Genomic DNA, 15392 nt, shown 5'->3' on the forward strand with positions numbered 1-15392 from the left:
CTTTATTTCATATCTGCATTTGTTCAACAACAACAACTATTATTATTATTATTATTATTATTATTATTATTATTATTTATACCCCGCCCTCCCCAGCCAAGACCGGGCTCAGGGCGGCTAAAGCCAGATATAAAACAATTGATTAAGATACAACTTAAAAAACAAGATTAAAAGACAACATTAAAACATTAAAATGCAGCCTCTTCACAGGTGTAAAAGGAAAAAAGAAAGAAAGAGGGGAAGGGGATCAAGTTGATCCCAAGCCAAAGGCCAGGCGGAACAACTCTGTCTTACAGGCCCTGCAGAAAGAAATCAGATCCTGCAGGGCCCTGGTCTCATGAGAGAGAGTGTTCCACCAGGCCGGGGCCAGTGTTGAAAAGGCCCTGGCTCTGGTTGAGGCTAATCTGACTTCCTTAGGGACCTCTAGGGTGTTGCTATTTAAGGTCCTCCGTGAGGCATACCAGGAGAGGCAGTCCCATAGGTAAAAGGGTCCTACTTATACCCTGCGCCACTGTGGGTTGCGTTCTTTTCATGTCGCGAACGGGCCTCCGGAACAGATCCCGTTCGCAACCAAAGGTACCGCTGTATTAAGTTTCCCTTCACACAAGTCCCCCACAAAATAATCCAGGGCAGTCTGTAGGAATTTGGGTCACTGGTGTTCTGAGCGGTGGGTGCAAAATGAGAGCGGGCCCAATGGCGAAAGGGGAAGAAGTGCCGCCCCACACTAACTGGAGAGCAAGGCTCACCGGTGATCTTGGCGGTGAAGGGGCTGCCGGGGATGTGCTTGTCGTCGAAGCGCACGATGATGTTGTAATCCCCGGGGGCCGTCGGCAAGTAGGAGACAGTGCAGGTGCCATCTTTGTTGTCCTTGCAGGTGATTTCGGCCTTGGAGGGACCCTCCACAGCAAGCGACAGGCCTCCTGGGGTGAGGAGAAAGCAGCCGGGTCACAGGACTGGCACTCGCTGGTCCTCCCTTCCACCCAGAAGCTGCAGAAACGCTCCATTTTTCCCTCTCTTCCCTTTCAGCTTGCTGCCCTGCCTGACATCCCTCTCGCCTCCACACCTGTCTTCGGGTACCAGCCGGCCCACCTTCCCTCCTCCATCACCTGCGGGATCTTGGGGCAACTTTGCCCTAGCTATGGACAGCAGAGAGCGGTCTGTGTGTGTGGTTTGGGAGCTGCATGGTCAGGGAAACAACAATGCTGTCCAGGGTTGTGAAGACTGCGGAGAGAATAATTGGGTGCACTCTTCCCACCTTGGATCAAATCTGTGCTTCCAGGTGCCACAAGAAAGCTGCAGAGATAGCGCAGGATAGTGCGCACCCCAGAAATTATCTCTTTCAGCTTCTGCCTTCTGGAAGAAGGTCCAGGGTTATCAAGACTAGGACTAGCCGCCTGAGAAACAGTTTCTATCCAAATGCGATTTTGGTTTTAAACGCAGTGTAAGGTAGTCTCTATGGGAGCACATTGTATTTAATTATGGGGTATCAGAGTTTTTTAGGGGGTTAACCAAGCTGGGATAGCAGGCTTGTTGGTTTTTGAATGTCTGATGTAGATTTTTCAATTCCGTTGTTCTGCATGGGACAATGACAATAAAGATTATCGTATCGTAACCATATAGCTGGGGTGTCAGAAAGGACCTAAAAGGTGAAGTAGCCCAACGTTCTGCAGTGCAAGAATCACAGCTACAGAATCCCCAACGGACACCCATCCATCATCTGCTTAGGTAAAGGTAAAGGGACCCCTGACCATTAGGTCCAGTCGTGGCCGACTCTGGGGTTGTGGTGCTCATCTCGTTTTATTGGCCGAGAGAGCCGGCGTACAGCTTCTGGGTCATGTGGCCAGCTTGACTAAGCCTCTTCTGGTGAACCAGAGCAGCGCACGGAAACGCCGTTTACCTTCCCGCCGGAGCGTTTCCTATTTATCTACTTGCACTTTGATGTTCTTTCGAACTGCTAGGTTGGCAGGAGCAGGGACTGAGCAATGGTCCTAGTGGAGACCAATCTAACCACCTTGCGACTTGGGACCTCCAAAGTGTTGTCATTTGTGGACCTTAAGGTCCTCTGCGGGGCATACCAGGAAAGACAGTCCCGTAGGTACGTCCCGCATTTCTTATCCTTTGAATCCATTGTTTCAGGTACTGCCCTCCACAGCAGAAGAAAACAAAGATTGTTCCCTCTTCCATGTGACAGCCCTTAAGATGTTTAACGATGGCTATCACATCTCCTCTTCTCCCGGCTTATAAACATCCCCAACTCCCTCGACCGTTCCTCATAAGGTCTGGTTTCCAGACCTTCTCATCATCTCGGTCGCTCTCCTCTGCAGACCTTCTAGTTTGTCAACATCCTTCTTAAAATTGTGGCGCCCAAAACTGGACACTGGATTCCAGGTGTGGTCTGACCAAGGCATGGACCCTAGACTTCTATTGATGCAGACTAGAATAGCATTCGCTTTCTTTGCTGCTGCATCACACCGTGGACTCGTGTCAAGCTTGTGGTCCCCTAGTACCCTGAAATCCTTAGATGCTGAAATATATGTTTTGTGGACCCAGCGGATTCCCGCGACTGCAGCTTGCTTTTAGATACAGGATGTGCTGCACCGTGGAGTTGCCAGGTGGAGTCATCAGTCTTACCTTCTCCGGCATCCTTGGTGACGATGGTGAAGGTCGCCGGCTTGTTAACCATGCCGTGGCTCAGCCCAGGCCCGTAAGCGCTGACATGGCGGGCGTTGATGGCATCCACATAGAACTGGAGAGGGCTCCCTAGGCGCAGAGATAAGAGACATCAGCGGGAGGGGCACAGCACCAGGCCAGGACAGGCCGTTTGAAAAAAAACATTCCTAATGCCCTCCATTTCTGGTGCTCAGAAATGAATGCCGATTTACGTGTTGACATGCACAAGAGAGAGGGATCAGAGAATTCAGAGAAGACTTGGAGAACAGGTTGAGTGAGGGTACTCTGAGCAGGCTGGAGTGAAATAATAATAATAATAATAATAATAATAATAATAATAATTTATTTATACCCCGCCCATCTGCCTGGCTTTTCCCAGCCGCTCTGGGTGGCTTTCAACAAAATATTAAAATACAGTACATTAAAAGTTTCCCCAAACAGGGCTGCCTTCAGATGTCTTCTAAAAGTCTGGTAGTTGTTGTTCTCTTTGACATCTGGTGGGAGAGCGGGTGCCACTACCGAAAACGCCAATAAACCCCAGTGCACAACTTTTTTGGAGGGGCGTTGCAGTGGAAATTTTAGCACATGCATGGATAGTACATGTGAAGATGTAAAAACTGTCAGTGGGCGCAAGATTTTCCTATGTCCTGAATCTTCCCAAATTTGATTCTAGTACACTGCTCACTGAATCTGGCATCCAAGAATCTGGCATCCGGAACGGGTTACTTCTGGGTTTTGGAGCTCACGCATGCGCACAAGCACTAAATTGCGCTTTGCGCATGCGCAGAAGTGCCAAATCACATCATGAGCGTGCGCAGACGCGGTGCTGCGGGTTGCGAACGTGCCTCCCACACGGATCATGTTCACAACCCGAGGTTCCACTTTATTAAAAACATGAAAAAACAGCAAACATTAAAAACTTCCCTAAACATGACTGCCTTCAGATGACTTCTAAAAGCCAGATAGTTGTTTATTTCCTTGACATCTGAAGGGAGGGCATTTCACAGGGCGGGCACCACCACCAAGAAGGCCCTCTGCCTGGTTCCCTGTAATTTGGCTACTCACAGTGAGGGAACTGCCAGAAGGCCCTTGGCCTGGACCTCAGTGTCCGGGCAGAACGATGGGGGTGGAGACGCTCCTTCAGGTATACTGGACCAAGGCCGTTTCAGGCTTTCAAGGTCAGCACCAACACTTTGACTTGTGCTCGGAAACGTACTGGGAGCCAATGAAGGACTTTCAAGACCAGTGTTATATGGTCTCGGCGGCTGCTCCCTGCTCTGATAACGCAGGCGTGCTTTTCCTCTGACAACGTGACTCGGTTTCTACAAATGTGTCGGCCAAGGCACGAGGATTCCTCTATGTGAGCCAGTGCGATTCTTGGGTCTGTGAGCTCCACCTTTGTGCCACTGTTGCTCTGACCACACAAACTACCTTAAAGATCACAATTGTGCAGTTCGGGATGAAATCCGCGGCAGAGGACCACAGAAACCCCGCAGGAAAGGAGGAGTGGGAAGGAGACCGGGGCTACATGGGATGCAGTGGTTTTCAAAAATGCTTTGTACCACTGAACCATAATGTTACAGAGTTGGAAGGGCCCCTCAGAGGTCATCCAGCCCAACCCGCCGCAATGCAGGAATCGAAGCCGAAGAATCCCCGGCAGGACCTCTCACCTGGGATGTGGTTTCCATCGTACTTGATGTCCATCTCGTGCAGACCCTTCTCCACGGGGGCGTACTTCACCGTCACGGTGCCATCCTTGTTGTCGGTGATGTGCGGCCGTGCCGTCTTGCCAGAAGGCATCCGCACCTCACCTGGAGACCGGGGAGGGGGGGAGGGAAAGGGAACGCTGTTAAGACCTGAAGGTATGATGAGGAAAGAGCCGTGGATCGGGGCCAGACTCAGAAACCTCGCCTGACTCCGTAGAAGGGAGCCTGCTGTGTTCCTAAGAGTTGCGCTAACCCCATAATCCGCCACTCTGCTGTCATTCTGCCGTCAAACACCTCTCACCATCAGGAAGTCCGTCCTCATAATAATTTCAATTTTATTGTTTTAATGTTGAGCCGGAATCCCTTGAACTCTGGGACCTCCTGTGGGCCAAGCGTCCTTAGCTGCAGCGCAGAGTTTGGTCCCTCCCCTCTCAACATTCATCAATTCTCCGGTCCTCATTGAGGCTGTGCCACTAAGTCTGGCTTCGCATGGCAATCTAAAGTTGAGCAATGGGGACGGGGACGGATTTAGGTTTGATGAGGCCCTCAGCTACTGAAGGGAATGGGGCCCTTTCTACGTCCAGCTGTTCTTTGTCAACAAAAAATGGTCGCTGTTTTTTGTGTTGAATATATGCTATATGGTAATTGATGGACCTAATAAGTATCTCAAGCCATTTGCACATTTTGTACATGCAATCAGTCCATCCAGAATGTAGGCACCCTATATATAGAGAGGAGCAAACCAGTGATATTTTAGGGAGCAGGCGAGCAGGTGGGGCCCATTACTTGCATCATAGGAGCCTGCACAACACAAAACACTTTGCTGTATGTAGGTTTTATTTTTTGTTTTTGCAGCTGTGTGGAACGCAGTTCAGCTACTGATTGATTGACTGTGTGACAGTGGAAATGGATAAAAGCCCCCCTTCAAAACAATGACTATCATCAGTGCAGGTAAGAAAAAAAATTAATTTTAATTTTCATCATCTACAATACTGTTTTATTTATTTTATAAATTGATTAGCGCTTTTATCTTATGGATCAATGGTCTGGTTAGATAGCAAAATTCATGTTAAATTGCTGATTTAGGGGTTATTTTTTAAAGTCTGGAATGGATTGATCCATTTTGCATTGCTTTCTATGGGAAAGCGCACCGTGGTTTTGGAATGCTTTGGTTTTGGAACGGATTAAGTTTGAGAACCAAGGTACCACTGTAAATGGTAAAACTGCAGGTAGCTTTTAAGCAACATTGCACAGGGACTGCCAAGCTCAGCCTTGGTTCCCCAGCCAGGAGGCACACGCCTGGTTTTGGAATGGACTTCCAGAATGGATTAAGTTTGAGAACCAAGGCACCACTGTAAGTCCAGGAAATTCTTTGGAATCTTGTTTGTATGTTGTATGTTGGATATGCGACGGCAAAATTTCAATCAGAAAAACCAAATACAGTGGTACCTTGGTTCTCAAATGTCTTGGTACTCAAACAACTTGGAACCCAAACCCTGCAAACCTGGAAGTAAGTGTTCTGGTTTGCAAAGGTTTTTTGGAAGCTGAACGTGTTCCGTTTTGAGTGCCACGCTTCCATTTTGAGTGTTAGGCTGAGGTCTGTCTGTTTTTGCTAATTATTTTGCGTTTTTGTTTTTGCGACTCTTTTTTTTTTTTGTCTTTGTGATTGTGTGCAACCCAGTTCAGCTCCTGGTGGATTGATTGACTGTGTGACTGCAGTACATTGTTTATTGCTTTCATGTTATGGATCAATGGTCTTGTTAGATAGCAAAATTAATGATCAATGGCTATGGGAAAGCGCCTCTTGGTTTTGGAACACTTTGGTTTTGGAATGGACTTCCGTTTCATGTAAAAATGGATTGATAACGGATGAAAATATAAAGTTATAATACGTTAACATATAGAATTAAGATAAAAATAAAGAGGGTAAGGATTTGCTGAATTAACCACGTGAACTGGAATACAAAAAAGGGAGGTGTGAGGAGGTCAGGGAAATAAGTAAATGAAATTTAAGATATGAAAAGATTGATTTGTTTTTAACTGTTTTTTATCTATTTTTTCTGTATTTTGCATTCTTTTTTCTTTCTTCTATGTATTTTTGTACTTTATGTTTTTTTCTTTTTTTTCCTTTTTTATTCTGTAACCTTTTTTTCTTTGTAAAACTTTAATAAATATCTTTTTTTTAAAAAAGGAATGGACTTCCAGAATGGATTAAATTGGAGAACCAAGGGACCACTGTAAATGGTAAATGTGCAGGCAGCTTTAAAGCAACATTGCGCAGGGACTGCCAAGCTCAGCCTTGGTTCCCCAGCCAGGAGGCAAATGCCTGGTTTTGGAATGGACTTCCGGAACGAGTTAAGTTTGAGAACCAAGGCACCACTGTAAGATGCCCTCCCCATCCCTAAGCATCCCAAGCCCTCTGCCAGTCCTGGGGCTCTCCAGATGTTTTTTTGGGGAGCCGCCCCTACCTGTGATGTCCCCCTTCTGAACGGTGAAGGGGATGACCAGGTTGAAGGGGCGCAGCATGGAGTCCATGGTCTCTGGCGGGGCGACGGGCTCGTCCGTAGCCTGGTGGGGGGAGGGGGGAAGGGGGCAGAAAGGAGAGAAGGAGAGAGAGAGGGAGAGAAAGAGAGAGAAAGGACTAAGTACAGGCAGAGGGAGGGAAGGAGAGCGCCCGACGGCGAAGCGAGGGCGAAGGAGGGCGGAGGGCACCCGCCGCAGCAGCGCTGGAGGGGCAGGCAGGCCGAAAAGAGGCACAGAGCTGCAAGGAAAAGGGGGGGAGCAGCGAGAGAGTAGGCACCCCACGGAAGCAGGACAGTCCTGGCCATCGCCCGGGGCATAGGAAACAGGCAAGCGCCACCATCTCCTGCTTGGACCTGTCGGCTGCCAGTTGGGGAAAACAAACGGCTAAAAATAGCTACCGTATTTTTCGCTCCATAAGACGTACCTTTTCCCCTCCTAAAAAGTAAGGGGAAATGTGTGTGTGTCTTATGGAGCGAATGCAGCCGGGAGGCTCTGCTCAGCGCTCCCTTTAAAGAGCCACATGGAGAGTGTGTGTGGCTCTTGGGGGCTTTTCCCCGAGGAGGGAGAAGGGCAGCCCCTCTTCCCAAGAGAGGCAGAGAGATGGGGAGAGAGGCAGCAGGAAAAGACAGAGCGTCCGAGAGAGGCGAGAGCAAGCTCCTGGTACCCAGTGCGGGGGGTAGCCGCCGGTGTGGGGCGCTGGGAAGGGCTGGCGGAGCTGGACGCTGTCGCAGGGCTCCTCAACGTGGGGGATGGAGTCGCAGGCCTGGCGGGAAGCAACGGGACAGGTCAGGGCCAGCGCCAGCACGGTGCAAACTTGATCACGGGGTCCGAGACACCTCTGCCCGCCGGAACCCTTTCTGCACCCCACCAACCTCACGCCGGAGCCACAGGCCAGCAGCAGCCATCAAAACTTGACCAATTCCTGATCCACAAGAAGACCTCTTATTCCTCGACTGCCGAGATCAGTCAGGAGTCTTTGGTGAGTTACTTTTGCAAAAGCTTTTGCAAAGTCCAAATACGCTATGTCAACCAGATCTCCTCTATCTATATGCTTGTGAGCCAGGCTTTTCCTTTGCAAAAGCCATGCTGGGTCTGCTTCCGCAGGCTTGTTCTTCTATGTCAGGGGTCCCCAAACTAAGGCCCGCGGGTCAGATAAGGCCTGAGGGACTCATTTATCTGGCCCACGGCGATCCCTGCCGCCCGCTCTTACCAGCGCTGTGCTGCACAGCTGCCCACTTCCGGGTCAGAGGAGCACCGGAAATACTGTATTTTTTGCTCTATAAGACACACTTTTCCCCTCCTAAAAAGTAAGGGGAAATCTGTGTGCACCTTATGGAGCGAATGCAGGCTCCATGGCTTCAGTGAAAGCAACGCAAAGCCTCCGGAGCGCAGCGGGAGTGCTCCTGCTGCACTCCGGAGGCTTCGGGCAGCTATCCCTGAAGCCAGGAGAGCAAGAGGGATCGGTGCGCACCGACCCCTCTTGCTCTCCTGGCTTCGCTTCGCTGGAGAGGCACTGCACAGCTTTCCCTCTCTGTGCAGTGCCCCTTTAGCGAAGCGGGAGGAGAAATGGAAGGGGCTCCGCTTCTCCTGCCACTTCGCTGAAGGGGCACTGCGCAGAGAGGGAGAGAATATTTTTTTTTCTTGTTCTCCTCCTCTAAAACTAGGTGCGCCTTATGGTCGGGTGCGTCTTATAGAGCGACCAATACGGTGGCTTGTGCGCATGTGCAAGCGTTATTTTCGGTGCACATCCGGGTCGGAGGAGTCACGTGCACATGCGCACAAGCTACTTCCAGTGCTCCTCCGAACCGGAAGTGCGCCGGAAATAGCGTGTGTGCATGCGTATGGGCACGTGCTCCCCCACCCTCTGGCCCGCCGCGCGATCGGTGCTGGAGACACCGGCCCGAGGTGTGGTCAGTTTGCTGAGCCCGGTTCTATGTGCTTGGCTATTTTATCGTTAACAATACATTCGACCAGTTTTCCAGTGACAGACGTTAAGCTAACTGCCTAACCTGTCATTTCCAAGATCAGCCCTCCCAACCCGTTTTTTTACTGCCTAACGTACCTCGCAAGGTGGTCGTGGGAATTAAATGGGGGGGGACCATATATGCCACCTTGAGCGCCTTGGAGAGAAAGGGCCGATACAAATGCAATAAAATAAATAAATAAACTAAATAGTGAAAGAATGGGTTTCTGTGCAGTCAGTTTGAAACAGGACCCAACCCCCAACCCCTTTTCTTCTTAGCATTTCTAAAATGCATTAACTTGAGCTGCTGAGCAAATGCATAACAGTAAGCCAGCTGTATAAACAAAGCTCTCTCCTTTATCAGTCACGGCAACAGATGACCTTGGCTGTTCCAGTGGAGTAGGGATGACATATCTAGGTCTTACGTCCTGACCACACTCTGACACACAGACCTAGTCCGGGAACAGCGCCAGAGTATGTTCTTGGAGTTGGTGACTTCTTGTTCCAAGATAAGAATATAGGAACAGGAATACCCTTTTATGGTCAGGAATACAGGAAGGAAAGCCCTTTTATGGTTAAGAGTACCGGAGCAGGAACATCTGTGATGTCAACCTGTGTGTATAAGCTGATGTGGCTGGATTCCTGGAGGAGGGGGGAGAGGGTGCCTGGAGGATATATATACTGCATGAAATTTCTCATTTCTTTGGACTTGCTGTGGACTGACCACGCAAGTGCCTTTCTGCTGCTCCAGAGAGCAGAAATAAAGAACTCGTTCTCTGAATCAACCCTCGGTGTCATTTGACTTCCTGCCTCCCTCCCGGGACCAACGCAGACCCAATCGGTGAACTCCAATAAGGCTACAATAGCAGGCTCCAATAAGTCTCTCTTCCTCTCCCCACCCGTCACAAGCTCTGCCCCATGATTTTACGGCTGCACCAGCCCAGCTTGACCCAGGTAGCCCTTTTGCCCCGGTTTCACCCCACAACTCACCACCACATGGAAGGGGCTGTTGGGGATCTGCTCTCCCCCGAAGCGGATGGTGATGACATATTTGCCGGGCTCGGGGGCCGTGTAGTAGATGTCGAACGTGCCGTCGTGGTTCTCCACCACGTCGACGTCCAGCTCGGCTCCGTCCGGCGTGGACACCTTGCAGGTGACCTTGCCTTTCCCCGCTGCCTTGGCGTCCACGGTGATCACCGTCTCCTCCCCGATCTGAATGGTGGGGCCCAGGCAGGTACCTGCAGGTAAAGGATCGAGAACACCTTGGTTAGGGTAAGGCGGGGAGGAGAACTCGGCCAAACCGAAAGGCCTCGGTCCTGTATCCCTGAAGGAGCGTCTCCACCCCCATCGTTCAGCCTGGACACTGAGGTCCAGCGTCAAGGGCCTTCTGGCAGTTCCCTCCCTGTGGGAAGCGAGGTTACAGGGAACCAGGCAGAGGGCCTTCTTGGTGGTGGCACCCACCCTGTGGAACGCCCTCCCATCAGATGTCAAAGAGAACTGCCAGACTTCTAGAAGACACCTGAAGGCAGCCCTCTTTAGGGAAGCTTTTAATGTTTGATGTATTATAGTATTTTAATATTTTTTTGGAAGCCGCCCAGAGTGGCTGGGGAAGCCCAGCCAGATGGGCGGGGTATAAATATTAAATTATTATTATTATTATTATTATTATTATTATTATTATTATTGTTATTATTATTAGCGACTCGATTTCAGGATGATCCGGCTGGATGTAGAGGAGCAGCCGTCGGGTGAAGCGGGGACTTGCAGGAAGGGATCAGTGATCTGGGGGAGCCCCTGGCAGCCAGGAGACGAGAGTCAGAGGCCGGAGAAGGTGCAGGATTGGAGAGGGAACCGCGGATGCAGGCGGACGGAGAGATAAGTCAGGTTGGTGCAGAGTCAAGGGCTCTCTTTCTCAGCTGGTATTGAGAAACTGGTATCACTCCCTCCAGCCCATCTATTCGGAATTGACTGAGCGGCCAAGCAGTTACTAAATGGGGCATCCAAGGCTCTTGCTAAATAACCACCAGCCTTTGAAAAGCTGATCTCAGCGGATCGAGTCCCTCAGTTTTGTGGAATTAATGAAACCAAGTTGGTAGAGCACTGGACTCAATCTTAGGGACGTGGGTTCAAAACCCACGTTGGGTGAATGATTCCACACGGTCCCTTCTATGATGACACTGTCCAGATGTTATTATTTATTTATTTATTTATTTATTTATTTATTTATTATACCCCGCCCATCTGGGTGGGTTTCCCCAGCCACTCTGGGCAGCTTCCAACAGAACAGTACAATACAATAACCTATTAAACATTCAAAGCTTCCCTAAACAGGGCTGCCTTCAGATGTCATCTAAAAGTCTGGTAGTTGTTGTTCTCTTTGACATCTGATGGGAGGGTGTTCCACAGGGTGGGTGCCACCACCGAGAAGGCCCTCTGCCTGGTTCCCTGTAACTTGGCTTCTTGCAGGGAGGGAACTGCAAGAAGGCCCTCGGAGCTGGACCTCAGTGTCCGGGCTGAACGATGGAGCGGTGGAGACGCTCCTTCAGGTCTACTGGACCGAGGCCATTTAGGGCTTTAAAGGTCAACACCAGCACTTTGAACTGTGCTCAGAAACATACCGGGAGCCAATGTAGGTCTTTCAAGACCGGTGTTATGTTAATGGGATTTTGCAAGAAACGTGCAATTAATGGTTACCGTTTTGAATTTTATCATGACATTATCTTCCTTGGAGGGTTGTGCATAATGCTTTTTGTAGGGGAGGGAGCACTGGGGGCGATGAATTTTCGGAACCAAGGGAGGCGGCTGCCCAAAAATGTTTGTTGGAGCATGGCCATAAAGACAACATCCGCTAAAGCGATTACTAATTCGATCTAATGTGCTCAGAATCGTGTTTGGACTAGCTAACCGCCAGATGGCAATGCAAACCCATCAAGGAAAGCCATCCACTCGGAGCTATCTGCCCAAATGCTCAACTTTCTGATCTTAAGTTCAGCTCTCTATTTCTGCCATTTCCACATCAGTTTGCAATTTCATTCCATTTCAAAAGCGCCGGCGTTTTAGCGCGAATCTCTCCTTCGTGTCCCCAGATCTGCAGAAAATTTTGCCTGCCATTGCAGGGCGCCTTCCAGTTCTGCAATTCTGTCGTAAGGCTGCCTCCTCCGTTCTTAGGCTGGTGGGCAGGAATGTCGCTGCTTGAATGGGGTACCAGGATATTACCATGTGCCCACCCCCAAGATCCAGGGCAGGGGGCACCACGGGTACTTACCCAGTCCGTGGCCTCCGATGGACACTGCAGAAAGGAAGAAGAAGAGACAGCCGTGAGAATCAGCAGCAAGGCGCATATACCTGCCGCCGTGGCAGCGAATCAGGGCTGATTGCGGTACTATTATTTTATTCTAAAAAATTATGAACCGTTTGCTCCAAAGAAGTATTTTTTGTGGCATACAGATTCCCTGAAAAACCTTGTTCTGACTTCCGTGCAAAAGTTTATAGAGTGCAGGACTCGGGCCTGGGCGAGACCAGGGTTCGAATTCACAATCGGACATGAAGCTCCTTGGGCGAACTCTCAGCCTAACCTTCCTTGCAAGGTTGTTGTTGTTGTAGGGGCAATAAGGGGGGGGGAGCATATGCGACACTTTGAGCTCCTTGGAGGGAAGGGATGTACCATATTTTTCGCTCTATAGGACGCACTTTTATCTTAGTGTACTATAATTTTGCATCTACCGTATTTTTCGCTCCATAGGACGCACCCGACCATAGGACGCACCTTGTTTTAGAGGGGGAGAAGAAGAAGAAAAAAATCTCCCCCTCTCTGCTCAGCGCCCCTTCAGTGAAGCAGCAGGAGAAACGGAGCCCTTTCCTGTCGCTGAAGGGGCGCTGCGCAGAGAGGGGGAGAATTTTTTTTTCTTCTTCTCCCCCTCTAAAACAAGGTGCGTCCTATGGAGCGAAAAATACGGTAGATGCAAAATTATAGTACACTAAGATAAATTATTAGGATAAAAATCAAGCTGGAAAGGATTTGCTGAAATATTTAATTGAACTAGAATACAAAAAAGGGAGGTGTGAGGAGGTCAGGGAAACAAGTAAATGAAAGACAAGACATGGAAAGATGGAAATGTTTTAAATTGTTTTTACTTTCCTGTATTTTGTACTTTCTGTCCTCTTTTTTAAAAAAAATTCTTTCTTTTTTCTCATTTTTGTAATTTTTTTGAAACTTGAATAAATATTATTTTTTAAAAAAAGAAAAATACAGTAGATGCAGCAAGGAAATTAAAAGGAATAAATGAAATAAGCCGGGGTGAAGGCCCGATATACGGGTCGTCTGGAGAAGTGACTCTCGCCCGCTCGCCTCTTCGAAGACGGCACAAGATGGAGGCAAAAAGGAGGGGAGGCAGGGGGCAGAGAGGGCAGAGAGGGCATGAGAACTAGAAACTTGCGTTCTGGTGCCCCACTCCAGGGGATGAGACCGGCTGGACGGGGGTTGGCAAGGTGGGCATTGGGAGTCTCCTACCTGTGACCAGGCACTTGCTGGCATCGCCCGCGGGCAGAGCGTGGATGCGGAAGGGCGAGTAAGGGATCTCGTCGCCGCCGTATTTGATGGTGATGGTGTAGCGGCCCGTCATGTCCGGGACGTAGGAGACAGTGTAGGTGCCGTCGCCATTGTCCCGGATGTTGGCTTTCTTGGGCTTGCCCTCGGGGTCCTGGAAGACCGAAAACAATTCTGTGATTCTATGAATGGGGGTGGGGAACTGAAGATCAGAGGCTTCTCTAAGTCCAAACATACTGGTGGATGAGGCCCCAGAACCCTTTATCCACAACCATGCCCTATGTCAGGGCGCGTACGACGCAACAAGAAGAGTGCCTCTGAGCTTATACGAAATGTAGCTCTTAGAAATCGGCACTGAGTACGCAGCCCAATTCACTCGTGAGGTCAGAATGAGGGTAGGTACTTCAGAACAGGAAGTAGTCTCGTGGGCACCCCCACATCACTGCCTTTGCCATCCGGGTGCCCTCCAAATGCTTTGATTGATTTAGATTGATTAGATTGATTCTTTATTGTCATTACACAAGTGCAACATTGCACAAGTGCAACGAAATTGGATGCCATCCCTTAAAAACAACAAAAGCAACACAACAACAACAACCAAACAAACCACATTCCAGCCACACCCACACCCACACCCATCAAACTCCCAGGTCACACTATCGAGTTACTGCATTTAAGAAGGCCACAGCTCTTGGATAGAAACTATTTTTCAGTCTATTTGTCCTTGACTTGATGTTTCTGTATCTCCTGCCAGAAGGCAGTAGTACAAACAGACTGTGTCCCGGGTGAGATGCATCCTGCAGGATATTGTTTGCTTTCCTAAGACAACGGGAACCGTACAGTTCTTCCAAAGATGGGAGGGGATGACCAATAATCCTTTGGGCTGTGGTTATGACCTTCTGGAGCACCTTCCTCTTCCTAGCTGTACAGCTGGAGAACCAGGCACAAATACAGTATGTGAGAATGCTCTCTATGGAGCCTCGGTAGAAGGACACCAACAGTCTCTCACTCAGATTGGACTACAACTCCCATTAGCCAGAACCAGCACAGCCATTTTGGACTACAACTCCCATCAGCCAGAACCAGCACAGCCATTTTGGACTCCCATCAGCCCCCACCAGCACAGCCTTTTTGGACTACAACTCCCATTTGCCAGAACCAGCACAGATTTTTGTGGACTCCCATCAGCTCCCACCAGCACAGCCTTTTTGGACTACAACTCCCATTATCCATAACCAGCATAGCCATTTTGGACTACAACTCCCATCAGCCCCCGCCAGCACAGCCTGGAGCACCCCCGCTGCTCATTTGTCCCCGCCCCCGCCCAGGCAAAGCAGGGAGCCCCCCCCAACCCACCATGCCATCACCCGCCACTCACCAAGATCTGCACGGTGAGCAGCCCCTCGCCAGCATCTCGGGCGTCGATGGTGAACTCCACCGGCAAGCTGGCGGGGATGCCAGAAGCGTTGAGCCCGGGGCCGCTGGCGCGAACCTTGCTGGCGTCGTGCGCCGGAAGCACCTTGATCTTGAATGGGCTGGAAGGAGAGACCAGTCAGACCATGTCCCCAAGACCCCGCCTCTCAGCCTCACCAACTTCACAGGGTTCCCAAAGCTGACTTCTCCTCCCCTCAACACCTCCCTTTGGGTCTCCCTGCTCACCTGCGGGGCACCTCTTGCCCGGCGTACTTAACAGCGACCGTGTAGGGCCCGTCCGTGGCCGGAGTGTAGTTCACCGTGTGGGTGCCATCCCCGTTGTCGCGCACCTCGGCGGGCTCAGCGACCCCTGGGAGGGGAGGGAATAATAATAATAATAATAATAATTTTTATTTATACCCTGCCCTCCCCAGCCAAGGCCGGGCTCAGGGCGGCTAACAAGAAATAATAAAAGCAAGTTGAATGATTACAACTTAAAAACAAGATTAAAAGACAACATTAATTCCCTGTTCAGGGAAGTTTTTAATATGTGACATTTTAGTGTATTTTT

At 49.8% G+C, this 15392-nt stretch overlaps 2 protein-coding genes across 6 annotated transcripts in view; one reads left to right on the forward strand and one right to left on the reverse strand.

The window, feature by feature from the left end:
• LOC310826053 (interferon-induced protein with tetratricopeptide repeats 5-like) overlaps positions 1-15392 on the forward strand; it is a 202848-nt gene that overhangs the window by 111277 nt on the left and 76179 nt on the right. The gene's annotated exons all lie outside the window — the stretch shown is intronic.
• The window catches only part of FLNC (filamin C), a 124565-nt gene that overhangs the window by 23091 nt on the left and 86082 nt on the right, over positions 1-15392 (reverse strand). For 2 of the 5 annotated variants that reach the window (XM_083699719.1, XM_083699716.1), the window contains 10 exons: positions 15068-15191; positions 14787-14943; positions 13373-13562; positions 12128-12151; positions 9853-10100; positions 7564-7662; positions 6845-6944; positions 4341-4481; positions 2632-2760; positions 747-920 (listed from right to left, as the gene is read on the reverse strand). In XM_083699719.1, coding sequence (XP_083555845.1) covers positions 747-920; positions 2632-2760; positions 4341-4481; positions 6845-6944; positions 7564-7662; positions 9853-10100; positions 12128-12151; positions 13373-13562; positions 14787-14943; positions 15068-15191 — 1386 coding nt within the window. Of the gene's footprint in view, positions 1-746; positions 921-2631; positions 2761-4340; positions 4482-6844; positions 6945-7563; positions 7663-9852; positions 10125-12127; positions 12152-13372; positions 13563-14786; positions 14944-15067; positions 15192-15392 lie in introns of all 5 variants that reach the window. The other 3 variants (XM_083699720.1, XM_083699718.1, XM_083699717.1) reach the window with 2 other exon arrangements.

Source organism: Podarcis gaigeae (genome assembly GCF_964106915.1).
Source record: "Podarcis gaigeae genome assembly, chromosome: 10".
NCBI classification, from domain to species: domain Eukaryota; kingdom Metazoa; phylum Chordata; class Lepidosauria; order Squamata; family Lacertidae; genus Podarcis; species Podarcis gaigeae.